At 48.1% G+C, this 26,525-nt stretch overlaps 1 protein-coding gene across 2 annotated transcripts in view; it reads left to right on the forward strand.

Annotated features, from left to right (window-relative positions):
- LOC122374034 overlaps window positions 1–26,447 on the forward strand; it is a 38,952-nt gene extending 12,505 nt beyond the window's left edge. The window contains exons 1-5 of one of the 2 annotated variants that reach the window (XM_043352539.1): window positions 11,702–11,775; window positions 18,565–18,851; window positions 23,700–23,884; window positions 25,003–25,121; window positions 25,564–26,447. In XM_043352539.1, coding sequence (XP_043208474.1) covers window positions 18,775–18,851; window positions 23,700–23,884; window positions 25,003–25,121; window positions 25,564–26,190 — 1,008 coding nt within the window. In that variant the 5' untranslated portion in view covers window positions 11,702–11,775; window positions 18,565–18,774 and the 3' untranslated portion in view covers window positions 26,191–26,447. Of the gene's footprint in view, window positions 1–11,701; window positions 11,776–18,564; window positions 18,852–23,699; window positions 23,885–25,002; window positions 25,122–25,563 lie in introns of those variants that run through there. The other variant, XM_043352538.1, reaches the window with a different exon arrangement.
- Window positions 26,448–26,525: the final 78 nt, after the last annotated feature.

The following is a 26,525-nucleotide window of genomic DNA, read 5'->3' on the forward strand; positions in this document are numbered from 1 at the left end:
GGGCAAAGAATAGCCCCCCACCAGGGCGTGGGTTAAGTGACCTTGACAACCACCATAATGTGTGAGACAGACAGCATTTCACATGTTGGAACGTTTGTTTACAACGCGCAAAAAAAAGAAACTGGAAACGTGCCGATAACGTGAGATGACAATAGGTACGCAAAATCGCGATTTCAACCAAACATGGTTTCGAGAATTCGGTAACAGGTCAAAGATCATTTGGGTCAGGGTCATGACATTTTTACGGTATGTGTACAATTGATTAAGTCGAGAGTACTGAAAGATTTGTGGCGATCGGCCGCTTATTTCGCGAGTTATTCGCGAAAAACCGAGCGGATGCACAGTGGGGATTTTTCCGATCTAGCACGTCTTTATTCGTAGAGGGCAAACCATAGGTAGTATTGTAGCCAGATTGTGCACAGATGTTGGCTGGTGTGTTCTGGTGAGAGTATTACCTGTAAATGTGCATAATCAATATAGTATACGGGGTCAATTGGACCCCGGCTCAGCCGTTTGGCCCCTGATCAAGCTATAGCTTCGCGGAAAAATCAAGCGTGCTGTCTATGACGAGATGAGGCCGAATATATCCAATTTCAAAGTCCAAGGTCATTAGTTGACTTTCCAAGTCAGTTTAATGAACCAACTAAAGTATGGGAAACCGAGACCTCTTGCTTGGAACTTCGTAAAGTTAGGGTGCTACGGGGTATTTTGGGGTGCTGATCACGAATTTCATGTTAGTTTTGATCACACACGATGTCTTCATGCATTTAGGCCAGGTCGGGTCAGGTCAGGTCAACCAGTACCTAGGTGTCCTGCCGGCCATCCATAGTAGGTGTCACCTACTATAACTGACAGCTTCGTAACATGGTATGAAGGCACCAAAACTACTTCGTAAATATTCAAATGGTTGCTAAATTCAAAATCAGCACCAAAAACTACCCTAGAAGGCTAGAAGCAAGTTAAACTCGAAAAAGTGAACCAAGATCATCAAAGGTCAATGACTTTGACGTGACTTTCACGTGACCTTGAGTCCTTGACACCCACCATAATGCATGGCACCAACATCATATTACACATATTTGAACGTTTAAAACCACTAAAAGACTGGAAACCGTGGATAATGTGAGCTGGCATACGCCGAATCGCGATTCCGGCCAAACATGGTCTCGAGAAATATGCCACAGGTCAAAGGTCAGTTGGGTCAGAGTCATGAAAGTTTTAGGTTAGATGTAAAATTGATGATCTCGAGGGCAACGAAAGTTTCGTCGCGATCGGCTGCTTTTTGCGCGAGTGATTTGCGGAAAACCATTGGGTTTTATCCGACGCCTTCCCCTCCCCCTCCCCACAAGTGCGAGGGTTGATAAGGTTACGGTATGTATAATTTACGCCTGTCATCCTATTCCTAATGAATGTGTCTCAGAAAATATGCATCATATAAATCACGAAGTAAACTTATTCGCCTATGTCTGGAACATGCCTATATCGTGCTGTTTGCCCTAGCGCTCCTAGAGTGGGGTATTAAGATACTCTAATGCGATTACCTATTCCGTGTTCAGGCAAGTGCCGGCAGCCAAACTAGGCGTTGTCTTGTGCAGGAGAAAGTGGCGAATTCGATAGGATATGTTTCGGAGTGGAAAAGTGTGGAAAACATTGTTGATTTCCTACATTTATCTAGAATACCATTCCTTCAATATGGTGTCTGTAAGGGTTCTTCGTAAATGACATTTTTGTGACCTTGTAAGGTTGTGGCATACTTTCCGTTTGCCATTCCATTCCTAATAAAGGTGCCTTTCAGAAGATATGCAACTTTAAGACCTCGCAAGAATAAAACCAACAGGACAGGACAATGAAATTGAGCTATACTTCCGGGCCTTACTGAGCCCATTGAGAAATCACGCATGAGTGTGAACTTTGAGCGCATTTTTCCTAGTCTTGCTGTGGACATACAGATAAAACAATGCCATGTATGAAAAATTCAGACATTTCTGAGCCCCACTGACACAAAAAAATAAACAAAAACCCAAAGAAGATTTTTGGAATTAAGACGCGCTGGATCGGAAAAATTCCCACTCTGGGATGGTGAGAAACGGACCCGCTCGGTTTTTCGCAAATAACTCGCGCAAAAAGCGGCCCATCGCAACAAAACTTTCAGTACTTTTGAGTGAATCGATTCTACACATAACCTGAAAATTATATGACCATAACCGAAATGACCTTTGACCTGTGACTTATTTCTCGAGACCATGTCTGGCCGAAATCGCGATTGGGCGTATGTCGGCTCACATTATCTGCGCGTTTGCAGTCTTTTTGTGGTTTTAAACGTTTAACCACGGATGAAATAATAGTGTTATCTCATCCATGATTTAAGCATGTGAAATGATGTTTGTCTTATGTATTATGGTGCGTGTCAAAGTCACATGAAGGTCAGGTCAGGTCATTGACCTTTAATGACCTTGGTTCACTTTTTCGAGTTGTAGACATGTTTCTAGGCTTAACCCTCGCCGGCCGAGGGGGAGGGGCGGGTGCCGCCCCCATATTAATTGACACCACAATTGACACTTTTAATTGACACCAAAACTTGCAGCTATGTCTAACTTTGAGATTATCCCCCACAAATATTAAGTACCTAGTCACCCCACACCTGGCCACCTGTTTGTTTGTTTGTTTATTTGTTTGTCGTTTATTCATGATTATGGGCATGGACAATGGACAGAAATAAAGTTGAATTGGTGCAAAAGCATAAACTTATTACGAGGCACCTCTTCAGCAAAACAAAACGAAACAGAGCATCACCGAAATAAACACACACACACACACACACACACACCAGGTCCCACGCTCAACCCCGCCGCCCCGACAGGCCTTCCGACCACTACAGCTAGACCACACGCGCTCCGCCAGGCTGCGGCCTCCCCCTAAATTTGTACGGCGGCCCGTCTGGCCAGACCGGGACGGTGCCGTCATGGGCGTAGGAACTGCTGGAACATTGTGGGTGCATGGGTGCAGAAATCCAGCCATGGCTGGTGAAGCGGGGGGGGGGGGTAGGTAGCGTCACCCGAGCGAAGGCTCGTTACGAGCTTTGCTTTGAGGGGGACTGTATACCATGTCGAAATGGTACCGACCGATAAGTGCATTTGGAAGCATTAATTCCCTCGCATGTGTAGGGGTTCGGACGAGCCCCCCATGGTTTTTCGCAAATAGCTCGCGCCAAAACCGGCTCACCGCGACCAAACTTTAAGTACCCTCGAGTTGATCAGGTTTACACCTACTCTGAACATTTCATGACCAAAAGACCTTTGACCTGTGACCTGATTCTGGAGACCATGTTCGGCCGGACTCGCGATTTGGCGTATGTTAGCTCACATTATCCGCGCGTTTCCAGTCTTTTTGTGATTGTAGACGTCCAAACATGTGAAATTATGTTCGTCCCATGCATTACGGTGGGTGTGAAGGTCACCTGAAGGTCAGGTCATGTCATTGACCTTTGATGACCTCGGTTCACTTTTTCGAGTATTGCATGTTTCTTGGGTAGTTTTTCGGGCTGATTTTGAATTTAGCATCCATTTGAACGTTTACGAAGTAGTTTTAGTGCCTTCGTAACATGCTACGACGCCGTCAGTGGTAGTTGACAACTACTTTGGATAGCCGGTAGGACGCCTAATGGTTGACCTGACCTGACCTGACCCGATCTGGCCTAAATGCATGAAGAAATCATCTGTCATCAAAACTAACATGATATTCGTGATCAGCACCACGAAAAACCCGTTAACAGCTTCACTTTACGCAGTTCTAGCAGGTCCCGATCTTCCCGACTTTTGGAACATTGACCTTTTTTTTTGCAAATTTTATTTTTTATTTGTCGATTTGTCGTCGCCCCCTCTGTAGATAAGAGGCAATCTGTAGAGAGGAGGCCCTATCAATATATGCCTGTGGCTGTGTTTTTTTTTTTCTCTCACGTTTATTGATCGGAACACCCATCCATCAGCACACATCAACCCAGCAGCACGGTAGCAGCTCACACTCGAGCATGCTACACACATTCTAAACATCACCAGGCACTCTCCCATAGCTGACATCTGTCACCCCCGTGATCCGTCAATAAATTTAGCGTCCGGCGCACCGCTCGCTGCCTGTCGCCAGTGTGTTTACTACCTATTCACGAGCCAGGCGGCGCCACGACGCCCCACGACGGCGGCCCCCGGCCCGGCGGACCGGCAGAGGACGGCGAGGGCGGTGACGTGGAGACCTTGGAAACGGTCTCGTGAGATAAATCGCGCGACAACCGCCAACGCCGTACAGCGGCCGACGCGCTCGCTAGCTTGATTGAAGGAAGGAGAATATCAGGGTTTGGGATACTATGAGGGGGTGCCAATGTGTATTGTGTTATAAGAGTATAGGTGGCGGTAATGTGTTCATGTGGCTGTGCAGTGTGTTTGTGTGTTGTGTATGTGTGTGTGTATGTGTTTTTTTTCTTCATGTCCTATTCATTTTTAATACAGTCTTCACTGTTTAAGCATTGATATGCCTAAGTGCTCCCCATTTCTCTTGAAAGTTATTTTGTTTGCCGAGCAACTCGGCAACTTTGCTTTCTGTTTCGATTTCTTGTTTTAACATGTTCATCCAGTGTGTGATGTGTGGTGTGCTATCTTTGCAGCGCGCTCTGTATATTGCTATTTTTGCTAATGTGAATATCAATGTTTCCCTGGCTGGTAAATCTGTGGGAAATAACCATGTTTTTAAATTTACACTTACACTTACGTTGTACTTGTTTAGAAGTTCAGTTTTCACTGCCGTGATAAATTCTTTTGTTATGGGACAGTACCAAAATAAGTGTGATATTGTCTCGGGCTCAGCATTACAGAAAGTACAGTTTTCGCTTTCTTTCACATTGATCATCCGCAAGTATTTGTTGGTAACTGTGATGCGATTTACAATTTTATATTGAAACATTCTGTTGTAACTTGAGTTCGTAGCATTGACGGCTTCGACAAAACTGCTAGCTTCGAAGCAACCTACATCCCTGAGCCACTTTTGCTCTAGCCGTTCATTTGCATCTTTTATTTCCTTTTGCCTATGGATCACGAATTGCATGTAGGCGAAGCGTGTGAAATAGGTGTGATTTAGTGCCAAGTTCATCCTTGGCGGCATGTTTGGTTCAGATCTTTTCTTAATTGAGGCGTTTTTTATTGAATCAGGTAAGCTTCTTACCAGGCTCGCGTAACAGAGAAATGTCATCTTAATGTTGTATGCTTTTTCTAAACTTTCTTTGGTGTGAAGACGTCCTGTATTTTCATCGAATAAATCATAAATGAAGCGTATTCCTCTTGAGTGCCAACTTCTTATCATCGATCCCGTGAATTTTGTGTAATCCGAAAACCATATGCTTTCAGACAGTATTTCTTCTGTGTCGGAGGTGTGTTCTCGGGTAAAAAATTCGAACGCTTCTAACACGTCTTTCCAAAACTGGTTTGTAACTTTCACCTTGATTTTCCTTATAAATTTGCTTCCGTGGGACATTATTTCTTGGATTGGTTTGGGTGATTCCAAGACCGAAACTTTTGTCCATTGAGCCTGACTTTGCATGAGTCTCTTCAACCATGTGAGCTTCATGCTGTTAACGAACGCTTGGATATCGATCATAGATAACCCTCCATTGGTGTAGTTTTGGATGAGCTTGGCACGTTTAATGGGGTCTCGCCTACCCGCCCATATGAACTGATATAGTAAATTATTTAAATTTTTAAGGTCTTTTTTAGGTGGATTTGGCAAGGCTGTGAACAAGTGGACTAACTTCGATATCAGTAACGATTTGACTACGGTTATTCGCCCCAGAACTGTTAAATTTCTTCTACGCCAGTGCGCGATCTCTTTCTGTATTTGAAGCAATTTGGGTTGCAAGTTGACTTCGGTTATATTAGTGTTATCGTTCTCAAAAATGATTCCTAAAACTTTCATGCTGGTGACCCATTTAACACCACATTGGTCTCCACTACTGTTCAGGGTAGGCGGGCCTATCGGCAGACATGTTGTTTTATCTACGTTTACTTTTAGCATCGAGGCTTCTGAAAAATATTCCAACTCTCTTAGGGCACCGTTCAAACATTGTGCATCTTGCAGGAAAAGCACAGTGTCATCAGCATATTGCGAAATTCTTATTTCAATATTATCTTCAAGTTTAATTCCTCTCACTAACCTTGATTGTTTAATTTGATTTGCAAGTAAATTAACAGCTAAGTTAAATAAATACCCGGAAGTTGGGTCACCTTGCCGGATCCCGCATCGTAAAGTGATTTTATTTCCTAAGAATCCGTTCAGCATAATTCGCGAAAAATTATCATTGTTCAGATACATTAGTTGTATCGTCTTTCTAAATGATGGGCCAAAATTATATTCCTCGAGGACACTGGACAGAAAGTTCCAGGATATGGAATCAAAAGCCGCCTCAAAATCGACGGACATAATTAAACCTGAGTTGTTGTGTTTTGTTAGATTGTTTATCACGTCAAATATTAAACGAGTGTTCTCACCGATGTAGCGCCCTTTCATGTTAGCAGTCTGACATGAATCTATTAAGTTACCCATTACTTTTTGCAGTCTCGCTGATATCGCTGCAGAAATTATCTTAAAATCTACGTTAACCCGCGCCCTGGTGTGGGTCTGAGCCACCTTCGCCCTGGTGGGGGGGGCCAAAATGACCCCCCCCGTCTAACTCGAAAACGAAGAGGGCTAGGAAGACGCGGAAAAAAGCAAACGAAAGCCCATAACAAGTACGTTCGAAAGTATTTCGGTCATTTTTTCGCTAAGGTCAATATTGAGGTCGCTAGAGGTCATCATAGGTCAAATTTCAGTGTTTTCGGTGTTGCCGGACATATTCCGCTGTAGCTCGGAAACTAGAAGAGCTAGAGAGCCGCGGAAAAAAGCAATCGATAGCTCTTTTCAAGCTCTTTCGCCAAGGTTCGTCAGATTTGACCTCAGCTCAACGGTTTGGCCTACAGAGGTCATGCAAGGTCAACTTGGCAAATTTCGTTGAAAATGTTTTTAACTATAGCATGCATTCACGAGAAAATAGAGAAACGATTCATGCACCATCGTGCTTGGCTCGTCGAGACGCGTCGAATGATATATAGTTTGACCTCGAAAGGTCATTTTGAAAATTTGACCTCAGGTCAAGGTCATGACCTTACCGAAATAGGTCATGCTGCATATCATTCGATCCGCATTGACGAGACAAACACGATAAACGTCGAACGGAGTCTCTATCTCTATTCAATAACAAGTAAGTGCAGAAAAACCGCTGGTGACCTCTGGTGACCAGGGAGATGACCTAGCGTGACCTCAGCGAGGTCACAAGCAAATGGTTTCACATGGGCTGTGATTTGCTGACCCAAGACACTTCAATAACGAAATATAGGAACAATCACGCCCGATTTAGCTGAAAAACAACTACTTTTCGATTCTCCCATTGACTTATAATGGGGAGCAGCGATGACCTGACCTGACCTTAGGTCACATTTATAAAAAATCCGAGATAGCCATTTTGTAGAGCTGGGCGACATCTTCAAGTACTGTAAATTTTACATCGATCGGATAAAAGCTGTGCCTTTGAGAGAGCTTTGAACTTTTTTAGAGGTGGTGTCAGTTTTGGTGACCTTGTGACCTGACCTGACCTGACCCGAACCCCCCAAAAAAGGACATGATGTAAAAATGTTGAATAAACAGCTATACAAAGTTTCAGGGCGCTAACTCAAGTGGTTTCTGAGTTATCGCTGAAAAACCACAAGGGGGGGGGGGCCAAAATGGCCCCCCCCACCAGGGCGAAGGTTAAGTAACGTTATGGGCCGCCATCCTTTTATGCTATCGGGCGGTTTGCCAGCCTTCGGGATCATTGTAACAATGCCTTCCTGATGCGTCATCAACGTTTTGTTATTCTCGAGTGCGTACGCGAATGCTCTATGCAATAAGGGACCTAGTTTATCCCAAAAACGTCTGAAGAAGCATGCCGTAAACCCGTTTGAGCCCGGGGATTTCCCTTTTTTCATATTTCTCATCGCGTTTGTTAACTCTTCAAAAGTTATGGGCTGATCTAAAAGTCTGCGCTCGTTTATGCTGAGTTTGTTAGATATATTTTTTGTAATAAAGTTTTTCATAGAGGGCGAGGGGTTTTGATCTTTAGCGTATTTCTTTGCTAAATCTTTTGTAAATTCGTTCAGTATCGAAAACGATTTAGAAACTATTTGTCCTTCAATTTTCAAACATGTTGGTATTTTTCTTATTGCGTTTCTTTTTTCCATGCTGAGCAAATATTTTGAAGGTCTCTCGCCTTCTTCGTGCCACTTAGCCCTTGTCCTCACGATCAAACCATCAATGAAAGGTTTTCTAAGATTTTCAAGTTTCTCTTTTAGACCATTAAGGTGCGCTATGTTCTCTTCTGATTGCGCGGAATCTGCCTTGGATTCCGCACGCGTTATCTCTGTCATAAGATCTTTTTCTTTTTCCCTCTTTTGTTTAGCCTTTCTTTTAGAATATCGCACAGTTTCCCCTCTTATCAGCATCAACAGTGTTTCATAAAATAAATCGTCGTTTATCTTGAATTGTATTTCTTTAAAATTTGGTACGTGTGAGATGTGATCTTTTGTGTAGATGGGCAAAGCGTATTCTTCTACAGTATTCAGGATACAATTAGGGGAGACCCGGGAGGTATGGGCCTCCTGGAGGTATGGGCCATCGCAGTTTTGAAGAAGTGTTGCGTATTTTTACACATTTGACCGCGTAAACTGGAAGCAGCCATTCCGTTACACAACCCACGTGATTTCCGAAATCTTCCTCAGTCTTCTTTGGCAATGAGCGGTGATAAAGCGTTTTTGCCCTCTTCGAGTAAAATACGGTACATACAGAAAATTCGTGATAAATTTGAACCAGGCTCGTTTTATGATGTCAGACCATCGCTAACATAACGTTTAAAGCATGCAAATTAAGACTGGATAGACAATTTGAAGCTTTCTTGCAAGATTATGAGCTGAGATGCTACGCACATTCTGGCGTCCTAACCGGGAGGTTCGGGCCACCCACCCCGTTGATCCTAAATAAATAAGAAGATGCTTTCATTGAATGTCCCCGTCAATAAGTTTTATTTATTGTCGCGCTAGGTCGAAAATTTAACTTCAAATTTCATTCGAACATAAAAATATTATTGATCTTATTTTATGGTGCATGATTGAATTTACCGATATACATATGGGCCAAAGTGACTTCCATGAAGTAAGCTGTTAGCCGCCTATGCGGTTCCTGGGCTCAAGAGAGATCAAGGTAGATACCAGCTCTACGAGTATTATTCTCATTGTCGAGAAAAGAATATGAAACATGGCACCGGCCCATACCTCCCGGGCCATGGCCCATACCTCCCGGTGTATTTTGATGGATCGAAAAAGCACATGATTTATTGAAAGTTATCTCGAGACAAAATGGTTGATCCCAGATGCCTAATATCAGGCGCACGTTGCAGGCGAAATGCAATTTCACGTACATAAAGTGAAAAACCGGGTCTAGCCACTGCCCACTGAAAGAAAATTGCCTTTTCACAAAACCGGCCCATACCTCCCGGGTCTCCCCTATTAACGATCTCGATATAATCTTCGTCATTAAGTAGTGATTCGTTTAGTTTCCATAGCCCGGGCCCTCTCGATTGGCTTGCAACTAGACTTATTGAAATTTGGCTGTGATCGGTTCGATAGCCGGGCGCGATGTGCATTTCATTGCAGCGAATTGATAGATGTTGGCTAACGAAGAACATGTCTAATCTTGCACCTTTTTGGCGGGCTGGTGTAAACCAAGTATATTGCTGTTTCTCAGGATTCTGCTTTCTCCAGATGTCAATTAGGTCGTATTTATTACAGATCGACATGAACTTTTTTCTGGCTCTTACGTTATGTTCTTGTAGATAACCGTAGCAGTCTACATCCGGATTTATAACGAAATTAAAATCGCCTCCAATTATTACATGATCATAGTCTGTGCTGTCTAGTATATTCCCTATACGTTCATAGAAGTCTGGTTCATCTCGATTTGGCCCATAGACGCTGCCCATAATATATGTGTCTGAGCTGATTTTGCATTCCAAGATTATAAAGTTTCCTTTTTTGTCTGTGAACTTGTTAATTACTTCGTGCTGAATATTCTTGTTGAACAGAATCGATGTGCCTCTACTATTGTTTTTAAAACACGAATGATAGGCCTTTCCGTTCCATAGACTGTTAAATGAAGACGTCTTTTCTTGCGTTAAGTGCGTGTCTTGTAACATTAAAATATCACACTTATTGTTCTTTAAGAAATGAATCACATCTCTGCGTTTGTGTTGCTCACCAAGGCCTCTTACGTTGCAAGAAAATACATTAATGGCTGTCATTATTCTGTCTGACTTTGAAAGGAGAGTTTTGTACCTGTTTTTGCCCGCTGCTGTTGTATTCTATTTTTGTGCTGTGTGGTGGAACATTGACCTGACCTGGAAGGTCAACCAATGACCTAGGACCTTAAAATTGGGTATCATCGGCTTCCTCTCGTCACGGGCAACATCCTCGTTTTTTCCACGAAGCTCTAGCTCGATCACCCCCCCCCCCTCCCTCCCTCTACAGATTAGAAGCTGGAAAACGCCGCACAATTGCAAGGGTTAATATTGTCAATATTGACTACCGCAAAAAGTAAAAGCGGCCAACTTAGCCATTTTCGAAGATATCGGGCTAAAAATTTTGACAGTGGGTTATCGGCTCGGTATGTGTTCAATCACATGCTCCATTTCCTTTTTTTTCTTCAGCACAAATGTAAGTTTTGAAGACCATCACAAAAGCAAATGCTTCGAAAGATGGATAGTGGGCAACATATCCTGAATTTGCCGTGCTGCATGGAAAGTAGTGTTGATGAGAAAAGGGGTTTTTGGTTCAGATTATTGTGGGTGCAGAATACATTGTCTGCACCCACTGGAGAAATATTGTGGGTGCAGCTGCACCCTTGCACCCATGGTTCCTACGCTTATGGGTGCCGTTCCATGGCATATGCCGTCCCGGCCCCGGGGAGAGCTGTGGGATACCTCCCCGGGCCGGGGAGATCTGGTGGATACCTCCCCGGCGCTCCAGTATGTGTGTAGTGTAGTGTCAGTATCTGTATCAGTCAGTATCTGTGTCAGTAGTGCGGTGCCGTGTCCATTGGGCAGTGTCGGCTGTCAGTAGTGCCGTGTCCAATGGGCAGTGTTGGCTGTGGCAGTAGTGCAGTGTCCAGTGGGCAGTGTCGGCTGTCAGTAGTGCAGTGCCGTGTCCAGTGGCAGTGTTGGCTGTCAGTAGTGCAGTGTCCAGTGGGCAGTGTTGGCTGTCAGTAGTGCAGTGCCGTGTCCAGTGGCAGTGTTGGCTGTCAGTAGTGCCGTGCCGTGTCCAATGGGCATTGTCGGGTGTCAGCAGTGCAGTGCTGTGTCCACTGGACGGCGATGGCTGATCCTTTGCTCTGGACGTGCCTTGGCCCCGAGCGGCCGGCACAGCCGATCCCCCGGCGCCCGCTAATGCATGCCATATGAGTGAGCCGGCCGGGCCGACCGGGCCGTCCGGCGTGCGGCCGGCGGCGCGCCGACGGCGGGCGCCGCCGCGCGCCGAGCCCGCCGGCCAGATGCAGCCTCCTATTGATCGGCGGGTCTCGGGCCGCGCGCGCGACGCCGCGCCGACCGGTCGCCCTGCTGCCGGCCTGGTGATCACAGGGAGCGTCGCAGCGCGCCGCCGGCGCCGCGGACCGACCCAGGTGAGAGGGGGGCCGCCGCGGTCACCCGCCGGCCCGCCGCGCTCAGGTGCCGCCGGCCGCAGCGCGCCCCCGGCACAGGTGCGCGCTGCTCCGCCCGCCTCCCCCCAGCCATCGGCTCCGACCGCGGAGCGCGCGTCGCCATCTTTTTCAGTGTATTAGGCCATTGGCTGCGGAAGGCGTTCCTGGCGGATCTCCCTCCCCATTTTCGAAGTGTCAGCGCTCGCCGCTCGTATTGCCGCGAAGGGCGGACCAGTGACCTGTGGTGAGATGAAGCCTTCCAGAGGAGGTCGGGGGGTGCGGTGCGCCCACATCGTCGGTAGGCGGTGCGCCGTGACCTTCGGGTGACATGGAGTGCCGCTGCGACGTCATGTGCAGTGAAGCCCAGAGCATTAGCGAATACCTACTGGAAGACATTGTTAGAAAACAATTGCGAAAAGCTTACATCCGGGGCTGCGCACCGTGCCTCCACCAGTGAAACATTGAAACTCCGAAATGGTCCTTGGCCAAGATGTCAGAGCAAATGGATTTTACCGAGTGGCAGTGTTGGATTTAGGTGCAGCAACATATATTTTGGAGAAAGGTACGAATTTGTCTGCATTTTGCCTAAAGTGTTTTTTTTTTATTTCTTTCCTTATTTTCTATGGATGCGTGCTAGATGGATGGTGAAGTAAAGGTTTTAGTGTTGTGACGCGCCTTTTGGGGTATGAAGCTTTACAGCAATTGGCGAACTGACAGCGGCTCGCTGCCGCCGCGTGCTGTCGCCGTGTGCTGTCTGCCGGCGTGTGCTGTCTGTCCGCCGCGTGCTGTCTGTCTGCTGCCGTGTGCTGTCTGCCGTCGTGTGCTGTTTGTCTGCCGCCGTGTGCTGTCTGTCTGTCTGCCGCTGCGTGCTATCTGTCCGCCGTGTGCTGTCTGCCGCCGTGTGCTATCTGTCTGCCGCCGCGTGCTGTCTGTCTGCCTGCCGTCGTGTGCTGTCTGTCTGTCTGCCGCTGCGTGCTGTCTGTCCGCCGCGTGCTGTCTGTCCGCCGTGTGCTGTCTGCCGCCGTGTGCTGTCTGTCTGCTGCCGTGTGTTGTCTGTCTGCCTGCCGGGGTGTGCTGTCTGTCCGCCGCGTGCTGCCTGCCGCCGTGTGCTGTCTGTCCGCCGTGTGCTGTCTGACACCGCGTGCTGTTTGTCTGCCGCCGTGTGCTGTCTGTCTGTCTGCCGCTGCGTGCTGTCTGTCCGCCGTGTGCTGTCTGCCGCCGTGTGCTATCTGTCTGCCGCCGCGTGCTGTCTGTCTGCCTGCCGTCGTGTGCTGTCTGTCTGTCTGCCGCTGCGTGCTGTCTGTCCGCCGCGTGCTGTCTGTCCGCCGTGTGCTGTCTGCCGCCGTGTGCTGTCTGTCTGCTGCCGTGTGTTGTCTGTCTGCCTGCCGGGGTGTGCTGTCTGTCCGCCGCGTGCTGCCTGCCGCCGTGCGCTGTCTGCCGCCGTGTGCTGTCTGCCGCCGTGCGCTGTCTGTCTGCCGCCGTGTACTGTCTGTCCGCCGTGTGCTGTCTGTCCGCCGTGTGCTGTCTGACAGCGCCGTGTGTCGGTGACGGGCGGCCGGCGCCGCTGGCTGCTGGGAGCGGGCCGTCGCCCGTCGGGCTCGACGATCCACCGCTGAATGGGTCAGGCGCCGTCAGCGGTCGGTCGGCGGCGCTCTTACCGACGCCATGTGAGATCGATTCCGAGCGGCACCGCTGACCGATCACCGCGGCCGGCGCCGGCCACTCGGCCAATGAGCCGCGGCCGCACCGCGACCGGCGCACCGCGGCCGCCGTACCGACGGAGTAGAGCACTGCAGCCGCCGTGCCGAGTCCACTGCAGCCGCCGTATCGAGGGAGTAGTGCACTGCAGCCGCCGTACCGTGGGAGTACTGCGCCGCAGCCGCCGTACCGTGGGAGTACTTTACAGCCGCCGTGCCGAGGGAATGGTACACTGCAGACGCTGTACAGAGGGAGTACCCTGCAGCCGCCGTGCCGAGTTCACTGCAGCCCGCAGCCGCCGTACCGGATACACTGCAGCCGCCGTACCGTGGGAGTATACGCTGCATTGCAGCCGTACCGAGGGAGTACCTTGCAGCCGCCGTGCAGAGTACACTGCAGCCGCCGTACCGTGGAAGTACACTGCAGCCGCCGCACAAAGGGGGTACGCTGCAACTGTTGCACGAGGAAATGGTACACTGCAGCCGCTGTACAGAGGAAGTACAAACCGACTGCAGCCGCCGTACAGACAGAGGGAGTACGCTGCAGCCGCCGTACAGAGGGAGAACGCTGCAGCCGCCGTACAGAGGGAGAACGCTGCAGCCGCCGTACAGAGGGAGTATAGTGACCTGTGCCATCACCGGTCAACCCCAGAGCGAGAGAATCATGCCAATACCCCCTCACCCCATACCATGTTCCTGTGCCATTAGATGATGTGGAATGGGCAGTGCTGGTGAGGACCAATCCGCTTAGGATGAAATCGAAAAGCTTTGTCTTCTTCTTTTACCAAAAACTGGCGAGTAATGACATCACACAACTGGTCACAACTTAAATCGTTACGAAACCAGGCAGAGTATTTTTTTTACATTTGATTGAGAAAGTACAGAAAGATTCACGCCAGTCGCGAGACTAGCTGTCGAATTCTCGTGAATTATGTGCACGGTGTCAAGAGCGCCCGCTACCCACCGCAAATGGCCGGGGCATGGTGCCCGTTACCCCCTTCCGTGGTTCACCGCTGGCTGTTGGGAACGAAGTTGCGTATTTATTGCCGTAGGCAAAGTATGATCTCTTTTATCCTAATTTTGACCACCGCCTGACTGACGCCTTTTGCCCAGTGTTCGCCATGGGCCGGGCCAGCTCAATGGGCCATGGGCTGGGCTTGGCTGGGCTGGGCCCTCAGATATGAAGGATCGATGGGATGTGGATGGGCTGGGCCAAGAACTGTAAAGTGAACTCGGGGCTTCGCGACTGAGACAAAAATCGTAACTACATAGCTTATTACTATGTACGATTGAAAAAACGAGCTAATAAAGCACGCATGCAATGTGCATTGTGCAATATGCATGCTGCTCGCAAAAGATTGTTTCTTTGCTACCGTTGGGTGACATGCTGCCTGTGTGATGTCCATAATTTTTAATCCATTCATTTTTGACGGGCTGGGCCGAGCTGGGCTTTGACGCTTTTACCATGAATAGGTTCGGGCTGGGCCGGGCTGTGAACCCGTGGGCCTGGGCTGGACTGAGATTTTGCGGCCCGTGGCGAACACTGCTTTTGCCTAGTTAAAGCGCAGTTGCGCAATTACTGTTAACTCGCACGCCTAGGGAGGGGGAGAGGAAGGGGGGGGGCGAAACGGCCGCCCCTCATTTTTCCTGTCGATATCTCTTTGAATATTACATATACCGTCGCCTATAACTTCCAGGACGCCTACGGCATCAATTTTACACTTCGTGCCAACTTTTTCCAGAGGCTGTGGAAGGTTGGCCACATATGACGTCCGGATGACGTCATGTTTTTGCGAGAAAAGTTGTCACGCCTACAGTTTTAAACATTTGATCAGTTTTAAATGTCTAAACCAAAAAGGGCTAAGAATTAACAGGGCTAAAAAAACACCGTTATCCTGGATTTTTGAAATTATAATTTCGACTCCTAAATATAATTTTTGTTTATATATTACCTTAAAAATACCTAACGTTTTCTCAAATTTTGAATAATCCCGAGTATATGTTGTTAAACCATAAGTTGTCCATTGACATACTAAATTTAAGATCGATATCTCCATTTTTGGCAAAGTAATGGTTGAAAAAATCTACTCAAAATTGATGTCACATTTTGAAGCCTTATGTAAGCTGTTTTAGGCCACTATGCGTAAAACTAAGGCCGGCATCCGATTCTGTGCGTCGAGCTGCATTGCATCGAATCGATACCGTTAGGTGGGGTTATTTGAGACAGTTCAAGTTGGGCTCTTGGAGACAGTATACTGTAATGCTTTGGTAAAATCACTATAAAATTAAAACCGTTTCTTGTTGTTTTTTTTGTCATTGTTGCTCCGGTTGGTGTGAAATCAAACGGTGAATTAGTTGAGCAAAAATGACAAAAATACCAAATGGTTTATTTTATAGCGATTTTACTAAACCACTGCCTACCTACGTCTCAAATAGCCCCACTGTCTCAAACGGTACCTTTTGTTAAAAAAAAAAACAAGTTCAAAATTTAACCTTTTTCCGACCTTGACCTCACCCTCACCAAAACGTTACCTAAACTGGCCCCAATGTTCACCCAACTAACATGATTGAATTCGAATTATGAAATTGACCCTAAAGCATGTTTTGCACGACCCCAGTATAGTTGGGTCTAGTGATGTCAAGTGCAGACATTTGTTAAACCGATACCAAACCAATTATCCTACCAGTACCTATCATTAGAATATACCATAAGCGAAACTAATTTCGGATTTATAGAGAAATGACAAGCTTCTATATAATTCTGAGCATCCAATTTATTAGCGAAGATTCATAAGACCGACACAATACCTACCAAAAACCTTAGGAATGAAATACCAAATACCAATTTGGTATCGGTTTGGTATCGGTCTACCAAAAAGTTGGTATCCGATAGAATTCTCATGAGTTCATATTGTTACCCTTGTGACCTGACCTCTGTGACCTGGCCTGGTATCAACGACCTCATTTATCAAAATATGTGCCTATTAGAGAAACATACTGTAACGATGATATTCGATGATATGCATTTTATTCGATGTTGTAGTACATTTCTTAGAAGGCCTTTGTTAGAAAAATGCGACCTACATGTGAAAATGTATGGCCTGATCTGTGACGTCGTCGGTTGCACCTATACATCAATGAAATTGGGCTACATGATAGTTCTCCGGTGGGGCTATCGAATGCCGCTTAAATTTTGAAAATCGGTCGATAACTCTCCGAGATGTTAGGGTGACGACACACCCCTCCCCCTTTACGGGTGGCAGGGTTCGAGAATAGCCCTACGGGGTGCGGGTTAAGGCAAATAATAATTCATCGTTCGGTGTCTCAATGCGCAACGCGGGCCAAGGCGGTAGGGGTTTATTGTCTTGTTAGTAACGCACAGGTGACCGGCCTACTTCTCCACTAGTGACAATCCTAGCTCTCCCGACACTGACTGGACTTCCCTGTTTCTATCCCGGCGGTGACTGACATGCTTGTTTATCCCGACATTGACCTGATGACCGGCCTGCCTCTTCCGACAGTCACTAGCCTACCTCTCCTGACAGACTCTCTCCCGATAGTGACTACCCTACCTCTCCTGACAAGTGACTGCCATATCTCTCCTGACAGTGACTACCTTGCCTCTCCCGAAAGTGACTACCCAAGCTCTACGGTTGGTAACTACATAGTACTTACCAGTTACCACCCACAGTGATGCAAATGGGGTTCACGAGTGGCCATAAATACGAAAAAGGCCCAAAATTCAGGTTCACTTAATCAAATAAATCGTAATATGGTCAGTCAGGCAAATGTTTGAGGTGTCTGAAAAAGTATGATTTTAATGTTTTTGTCAAAACCGGCCTCGTGTAGGATTGTCAGAAGTCGAGACATTTTCGATGTCGTAAAATGACTGTCAGGTACTTGAAATTCAAGTGCCGCTAGCGTGCGTTCATGTCATACAAACTGCAAAAATTATACATGAAAATGATCCCCGAAACCTGCTGCTTCTAATGCCACGTCATAAAAAGCCGTATCTATTTTGGTTTGGCGGTGAGCTAACTATTTGTAATCATGTTGCAACCGCAGTTTTTAATCAAAAATATTTGTTTTCAATTCACCTACAGCACTTCACACAGTGTGTGCCCGTTAGTGCACCATATCATAGCATTCCTTAATCATTTCTTAGTCGCATAGTGAAAGAATTAAGGCGCTAGCACAGGGCTGACCGGCGCTACAGAAGTTTTCGTCCGGCACGGTCGGGTGCCGCGGCGCAGCGGGCGGCCCGGGCGGCCGCGCCGCCGCGCCGTCCGGACGCCGCGCGACGGCACACACCCGCCCACTGCGCGCCCACTGCGGCACCCGACCGCCCGGACCAAAACCTCTGTAGCGCCGGTCAGCCCTGTGCTAGCGCCTTAATTCTTTCACGATGCGACTCAGAAATGATTAGGGAAGGCTATGGTATGGTGGACTAACGGGCACACACTGTGTTAAGTGCTGTAGGTGAAACGAAAGCATTTTTTTCTTAGTAAAAAACTGCGATTGCAACATGATGACAAATAGTCAGATTACCGCCAAAGCGAATGAGATACGGCTTTTTGTGACCCGGCATTAGAAGCAGAAGGCTTTGGGGATCATTCCCATGCATAATTTTTTCAATTTGTACGAAATGAACGCAAACCAGCGGCGTTTGAACTTGCGAGTGTCTGACCGTCATTTTACGACCTAGAAAATATCACGACTTCTGACGATTATACACGAGGCCGGTTTTGACAAAAACATGAAAACCATGTGATTTCAGATGCCCCAAACATTTGTCTACTCGGCCATATCGCAATTAACTCGATTTGGTAAACTTGACTTTTGGGTATTTATGGCCACTCGTGAACCCCATTTGCATCACTGTGCCACCCTACCTCTCCCGACAGATTGACCTACCTCCCCCGACAGTAACAACTACCCTACCTCGCCCGTCAGTACCTACCCTGCCTCTCGGCGGTGCGCTGGTGACCGGTCCGCCTCTCCGCGGTGCGCTGGTGACCGGGCCGCCTCTCCCGCAGTGCGCTGGTGACCGGTCGCCTCTCCGCCTCTCCCGCAGTGCCCTGGTGACCGGCGGGAGGCGTCTGCTGCGCGGCCCGCGCTGGCCAGCTGCTGCGCTGCATTATGCTGCCGACGGCGGCGGGCCAGGCGGCCCCGTCGGCCGGGTGCGCGGCGCTGCGCTAGCGCGCCGGACCCCTTCGGCCGCGGCACGGGCCGGCCTAGGTGGCGCTGCCGGCCGTAGGTGGCGCTGCCTGCGCTCGGCGACAAAATGGGCAACAGCTTCATTCGCAAAAACTACGAGGAATCTCCGTGGCTGGTGACGCGGCGCACCGGCAATCTGCTCAGGTGAGCGGCGCACGGGGAACTGCTCAGGTGAGCGGCGCACGGGGAACTGCTCAGGTGAGCGGCGCACGGGGAACTGCTCAGGTGAGCGGCGCACTGGGAGCATCACTAACCTGCTCAGGTGAGCGGCGCACGGGGAGCATCACTAACCTGCTCAGGTGAGCGGCGCACGGGGAACTGCTCAGGTGAGCGGCGCACGGGGAACTGCTCAGGTGAGCGGCGCACTGGGAGCATCTAACCTGCTCAGGAGAGCGGTGCACGGGGCGCCGCACGGGGAGCCTCACTAACCTGCTCAGGCTGGCGGTGCACTGAGGCGACACTAGCCCAGGCTGTGTCCGATGGCCTCAGTTCTTCCCGAGTGTCGCATTGCTGTACAGATTGCCGGTAGCGATTTGTTCAACGCTGACCCTTCGAATAATAGGGAGAAAGTTTTCCCCGGCATATGTCAAGTGTCAAAGGATCGCTTATATTTTCCCATCCTGTTGGTATGCAATGATGGTGACTTCGGCGACCGCTATTGAAGAAGCCTGTGATGAGTTTTCATCAGTAGGTAGCGTTGTTAGTCTTGAAAAGTTTTTAGGCGTAGGCCGTAGATAGATAGCGTTTTTACTCCCTTTCATATTTTTTACCGTAATTTACTACGTTATGTATTTCCGTTTGAACATCTCAGCTCCTTGACGATAAGCGTCATTGCCACCACCTCAGACCGAGTCTGATTATCCTGAAAAGCAAAAGGATCAAAATTACATCACACCTATACAGAACATTCCTTGCGTTATCATTTCGGATTTTATGTGCAGCAGATGACCTACATCAAGGCCGCACCCACAAAATGCATGTCGGGTTTTGATCACAGTGTTGATGCTCTGACGTAGGTACAGTCATCTTTTTCCCGTGTACACATTGCATCGCATTAGGCTTTGACAATATTAACGAAATTCGTAGGAAGGAGTTGCATCAAAGTGCCGGAGAAGGTTGAAATAGATATCGTTTCATGAAAATAGTGTCCATATTTTGCATGAAACTTGGCGTATCTGTCAGAACTCAAAAACAATGCCAAACTTTATATGTTCCGATTGTACATAAGCTACCAAAAGTGTCTGGTCATGCATTTCAACATGATATAGGTATTTTTGCGTCGTAATATTTTTAGACAGCCTAGCCCCCAAAGCTATTTTCGTGCAAGCACTTTGGGCGGCGAATCACAACGATTTCGCATTTTTCGGAATACCGACAACAAATTTAGTTCAAGAAACTCGAGTGTCCCGAACTGCGCTGCGCTCAAACGATTAGCGAATGACAAGTATAAGGTGTTCACTAAAAATTGACACAAACTTTGAACAGCTGCACACCAAAAGTGAAACAGGCTATTACGTTGCAATTTAGGATATAGATAAATTGGAATAGGAAAAATGATAGGATAGGACATAGATAAATTGAACAATTATCATCATACAAAATTACAGAGTATCAAATTTCACGAAGTTAATGAAAACAGTTGCGTTGGAAGTCATTTTAGATGAAGACCACCGAAAGACCATTGGCAGGCTTTTCCTAAATAGTACGTCAATGGGAGGGTCTCTTACGTACAAATGCATAATAAAAGATGGGAATGTCGACCTTAGTCGCCTAACGTATGATGGAAATGAAGTACCTACTACTCTACTAGTGGGACTTTATAGTAAGAAAAACCTGAAGTGGTGTAAACGTGAAGATATTGGCCTGAAGAAAGGTCGGGTACCCGAAAATGCACGTGGAGGGCTTTTGGGACCTCACGGTGCAACGCTGTTGATCAGTAAGGAATTAGCTGTGCCTAAGCGGAGAAGATATTTCCACCTGAGGCTGGGATGAGTTACAAACGGCGGAAATGATTTATCGAATCGACCGGGAACTACATAAAGCAATAGAGGCAAATATGCAATGATCAAGAATGGGCCAAAAGTCAAAACGTATCAGAAAAAGCTCGGATTATTCAAGGACAGCGAATCATGCTTAAATGTAACAAATGAGCATCTCATGTGCTTTGTCGAAGGCCATAACGTATGGTGGTGTCTTTAAATGTCACACAAAAGATCAGCTGAAAGCTCGTTACCGTCATAAATTGGCCAAAGGCACGGCCCAACCGTGCCAGAGCCTTTGACGACGCTTCCCAACAAACGTCCAAAAAAAAGGACCGATAGCATCACACAAATCTGTTAACGCTCTACAGCTTGCAGCTGATACAATGCGCAGTGGAATGATACCTCGTTTGTTTGAATCGATACATTTTTACCGAGGGTACCTACAGCCCGCTAAACTTTGTCTCAATTTTTAGTGAACACATATTATAACAAAACTTAATAACTGTCGCTTATGATATAAGAGCAAGTAAATGCGCATTACGATCACCATTCATTTTGAGCAGTTGGTGCATATCCGTCTGAATGTAGTGTGCATTATGTGTCTCTGAATGTATCTCTTAGGCTGGAGACTTCCACACGCGGGTAATTCGCGTGTAAGTGGTTTGCGGGTAAGTTGGCGTTTATCTCGCGTTTAAGTCGGCGGGTAACTTTGCCCGGAGACTTCCATCTGCGGGTAAATAGTTTGTTCGCTAAGTTAGCGAACGAACTTACACGCGAGCCACCCCATGTATTAAGTTCGCGGGTATCTTTTCGGTGGTGCTTTTTTTGGTCCTTAGGTGGTTTTGAAAGTTTATTTCTGTGCAAATTTTATGTGCAAGTGATAGACAATAGTGCAATCATCTAGTTCTGGCTTTTTCAGCCAGTTCGGCCTAGCCGTTCGGCTGCTAAGATTAGACGAATTTGAGGTCACCTTTTCATAGTACTGAGGCCAGTTTTACCAACAGAAAAATAGCCGCCTGGCGGAATTTTTCGCCTAAAGGCCGATTCACATACGGATCGAGTGCGGTAAAGCTCTATCCGCTTACGTGCGTATCGCGTTTACACTCCATGTTTGAAACGGTCTTTAGACAAAAAAATTCCGCCAGGCGGCTATTTTTCTGTTGGTAAAACTGGCCTCTGTACTTGTTGAGGGGTTACAAATTACACATTTCATCACTGTAAGTATCCAGATGTTTTCGATAAGTCATACATGCAGTAATGAGAGCAATATTTGAGCTGACAGAATTGAGGATGTAGGACTCAAATTTTCAAATACGGAGGTATTAGTCTATTTCCCTCGCACCTATCTCCTTGCCACCAGCTGCTATTTCGTAATCTTCGGGATAGTGAGATGGGATTCGTATTGCATCCGAAATAATGTGATCGTCGAGCCAGCCGGCTAGTGTCGGGCCCCGGTCGTCGCACTTCGCGTTACGTGTCAGTGGGGCGAGGACCAGCTCAGTGGAAGCAATACGAGTGTCCGGTCAACAACCATGGACAGGAAGAAGAGGAGCAGAAATTCCAGTAGCAGAGACATGCATTTGTTAGCCGATGTCATGAAGACTGAAGTAAAAGTCATCGAAAATAAGCGACACGATGGAAGGAGTAATGAAGAACGAAAAAGGTCTTGGAAGAACATTGCTACAGCCTGTAATGCAAGGTCAGAAGAAAAATGGGACTAGAAACAGCTGACACAGCTCTGGAGAGATATGAAAAGGACGGCCAAAAAGGACCATTAGCGGTTTAAACGGCAGCAAATGGGCACTGGTGGTGGACCGGATCATGCGCCGTTGGAACGTCAGCCACCCCTGGGACACGCACATATTAAACTGATCACTCGGTGATAATCGTCCTTTGTGTGGCATTGAATTGGACACCGACGACGCCTCACCGGTGAAGTGACTGGTCGGGGATGGGGACGGGGGGGGGGGGGGGTGACGGAGACGAACCGACGAGGGCAGACGAGTAATCTGAGATACGGCTGTTATAAGATCATGCAGTAGACTAGCGGTCGGCCATACAGAGTGAAATAACACAAGGCGAGTAGCATTATTGATGCTGATTGGCACGGCTTCAAACGCTGTTCTGGTTAGGTTAATGCATCACCACATCCCATTGTTACGGCTGTACTCATTGCATGTGTAAAAACGCTGATTGGGGGTCACCGGTCCCATAGATAACGGAATTACGCACTTGTTCATTGGACCAGCTGATCGTCGCATCCCAATCAGCTGATCGGGAAGCCCTTTAAACTGGCGTGTAAGTCGGCATTTAAATATTTACACGCGTGTAGCTACCCACCAGTTAACCGCGGATGGAAGTCTCCGGGTAAAAGTTGGTGGGCAGCTACACGCGTGTAAGGAAGTTAGACACCAAAATAAACGCGAGTTAACCGCAAACTGGAAGTCTCCAGCCTTAATCAACTATCAAGTATCTGGGATTGGGACAACTGACTTCAAACATTAATTTGAAATATAAGTGTAAGTCAGGAGAACGCGTCGTTTCTGTAGTCCTCATTGGCCAACTGTTTCAGGCTCTGGATCAAATTGTTTCACTTCTAGTTACAGGCTATTGTCGAATGTGTTTCACTTCTCTCTGTTTCAGGCTATGCGTGGAGGTGTTTCACGTTTCACTCTTTGAGGCTCTGGGCGGAGCTGTTTCACTTCTCACTGCTGTAGGCTCTGGACAGGGCTGTTTCACGTCTCTCTGTTTCAGGCTATGCGTGGAGGTGTTTCACGTATAGCTGTTGCTGTAGGTGGATGTGTTTCACGTCTCTCTGTTTGGGGCGGAGGTGTTTCACGTCTCTCTGTTTCAGGCTCTGGGCGGAGGTGTTTCACGTCTCTCTCTGTGTTTCAGTCTGTGGGCGGATGTGTTTCACGTCTCTCTGTTTCAGGCTCTGGGCGGAGGTGTTTCACGTCTCTCTCTGTGTTTCAGTCTGTGGGCGGATGTGTTTCACGTCTCTGTGTTTCAGGCTCTGGGCGGAGGTGTTTCACGTCTCGTCGACCGGCTCCGGGACGGTGAAATGGCAGCAGATCTCCGACGACCTGGTGCCCGTCAGCCTGACGTGCATCCAGGACTCGCCCAGCTACGTGTTCCACATCACCGCCTACAACTCGCAGGTGGACAAGATCCTCGACGTGCGCCTCACCCAGCCCGGTAAGCCACGCCGTGCCCTCTCCCCGGCCAGCACTGGTTGCGGGTGAGCGAATACTCCCCCATCTCCCAGCCAGTGCCTCTCTCCTTCCCCCTACCAGCTTCTGGCGCTCCTTAGGTATATCATATGTTTCATATAATATGTATATATCAAATGTATATAAAATCAAATGTGTTTTAGGTACTTGTTTCCTTAAGTCATGTTTTGGATTGAAACATAGCTTGACTTGAGCAAGTAACAAGTAGTTAAAAGGCAGAATTGACTTGAGGCAGAATAACACTCTGTTCTATTTGTATCGAAACAAACGTAGTTTTCCGCGGCCAAAATCTTGTTTTCCGATTTATTTATCGCATTTTATTTAGATATCACAACTTAGGGCTTGGAATAATGCTTATTATTCGCCGAGGACAGAACCTGTGTGTGGCTGGTCACTAACGCAGTACTTCCAAACTTGTTTTCATCTTTTCTTTATTATATCTTAAAGGGACACTCCCACCTTAACATTAGTTTTGAGATGAGATAGCCAAATTGGTGGCCATGGCCTGCAAATACCGGTTTGGGCACTCACAACATCGACAAATGCTTTAATTCGGAGATATGGAATTTCAAACTTGCAGTTTTCGGATTCTAAGGGGCTAGTGCATTGGTATGCCCCCTTAGAATTTGTGACGTCAGCGGAGATCTAACGATTTTTAAATCTTTTACTAAAACGTTTGGTAGCACGCGGTGGTATATGCTGCTTTGCGCGCAACAAATGCCGCACTTTCAAATAAAGTCGCTAGGAACAGCGGAGATCCCAAAAAGTAAACAAAAGTAAAAGTCTAATATCTTGAAAACCGGTGAATATTTTTCGATGAAATTTGGTAGATATTCGTTTTCACTCTTCACTGAACCGAGCGACATCACTTTCGTGCCAATTCATTAACTTTTTTGAAGGTGGGAGGGTCCCTTTAAAATTCAAAAGCATTTCTTTCATACATAATGTATTGCCCAGCTGAGCTTTTACCACCTTCCTGAGAACTGATGCCTACTGTTGGGCAAGTCAGAGCGGGCTGTGCCGTTTGCTGCGAGTGTGTGCCGTTTGTGTGTCACTCCGGACGGACGACCCGCTGGCTCGCAGGCACGCGGATCGGCCAGGCGTCCGAGTGTTTCGTTTACTGGAAGGACCCGGCCACCGGAGACACGTGGGGCCTCAACTTTACCTCGCCCATGGACGCGCGGCAGTTCCGCGAGGTCTGCGTGAGTATCTCTGACTGACTGCCCGTCTGCGTGCGCGTATGCGAGTGAGGTATGCGCGTATGCCGTATACGACGGTCGGGGGCGGGGGCGGGGGAGACACCGGGAATCGAACCCGGGTCCTCCTGACCAACGAACTGCGCCTGCCGTCTGCCTCGCCCGCTCATCCACTCGTGTTTGTTCTGTCTCTCCATCTGCCGTCTCTTCATTCGCTGCCTGATCTCATGCTGATGTCTACCTAATGCCTGTCTGGTGATCTCAGATTATATGGCATGGTATGTAATTATCATTTCAATAATAGAAGTCATTTCAGTGAGAAGGATTTAACGAGTGCAAGAACTAAGGCCTATTACGTAGCACTGTTGGCACTCTGTGCACTGGGCCCCCTGGCCACTCGCGGTGTCGCTGGTGCAGGCTATCTGAATCTCTATCCCGCCTCTTACAGAGTCCATCGTTTAAATTCTCGCGGAAAACCTCATCGTCCTACTCATTGAAGCTGGACGGCAAGAAGCAGAAGGGCAACAAGCGGAAGCCGCTGTCGACGCCGTCGTCGCCGTCGGGCGGCGGCAGAGAGCCCCAGTGCACCTGTATGACGGCCGAACAGTACGCCCGGCTGCGTGCGCAGGACCCGCGCTTCAGAGGTAGGTCGGCCAGCCGCGGCACATCAGTCGGCGAGGTCTGTCCCCGGCTTACCTCCGCACCGGCTCAGGGTGCCGCCGGGAGGTCATATAGTTGGTCCCCCTCAGTCACCCCTGCACTGGTGCAGCGGCACAGACGCGGGATCCCCACTCATGCAGCTTTATCCTGGTATTACTCGACCTTGGTACATCCAAATATCTGCCAAGTGCCATCCATCAGAACTGATGCTCCGCCAAACAGCCCTGCAGGTCGCTCCGACGCTGCGCGCCGGTCGCTAGTAAGAATGTCTATGTATATTTGGAGAATGTGGAAGACCATGAACCATCCTTGTGTTTCCGCTAACTCGAGTTGGAGATTGAAAAACGAATGGCTGGTGGTACACAGACCCCAGTTTTCGCTCGCCACCCGGATATATCAGGATCACGTGGTGTGACAAGAACATCTTTTTAGCCTCTGTGTAATATTATTCTCTGGGGAAGGTGGCCAGTGACTGTGCCGGCCGTCGGTTATAAGCAAGCTATCCAATGCATCTCGGAGTTTTCCTTAGAGGCGCTGCTCGGTGTGGGAAGGAGCAGCCGTCTCGGATGGATTGTCCCCGGTAGCCGCCCTGTGCCCGTGTCGAGGGCCATCCCGCAGAGAGCCGCGTCTCGTGCCACGCTGTCGTCCGGTGCCTCTCCTCTGTGCGGCAGGTGCTAACAGAATATCCACTGGAGACGGGTCGTAACTGAGCCCACTCTCGGCTGACGCCCCTCGGCCTTACTATAAACA

The sequence above is a fragment of the Amphibalanus amphitrite genome, unplaced genomic scaffold (assembly GCF_019059575.1).
Source record: "Amphibalanus amphitrite isolate SeventyFive unplaced genomic scaffold, NRLGWU_Aamphi_draft 001590F_arrow, whole genome shotgun sequence".
In the NCBI taxonomy this organism is placed as follows: Eukaryota; Metazoa; Arthropoda; class Thecostraca; order Balanomorpha; family Balanidae; genus Amphibalanus; species Amphibalanus amphitrite.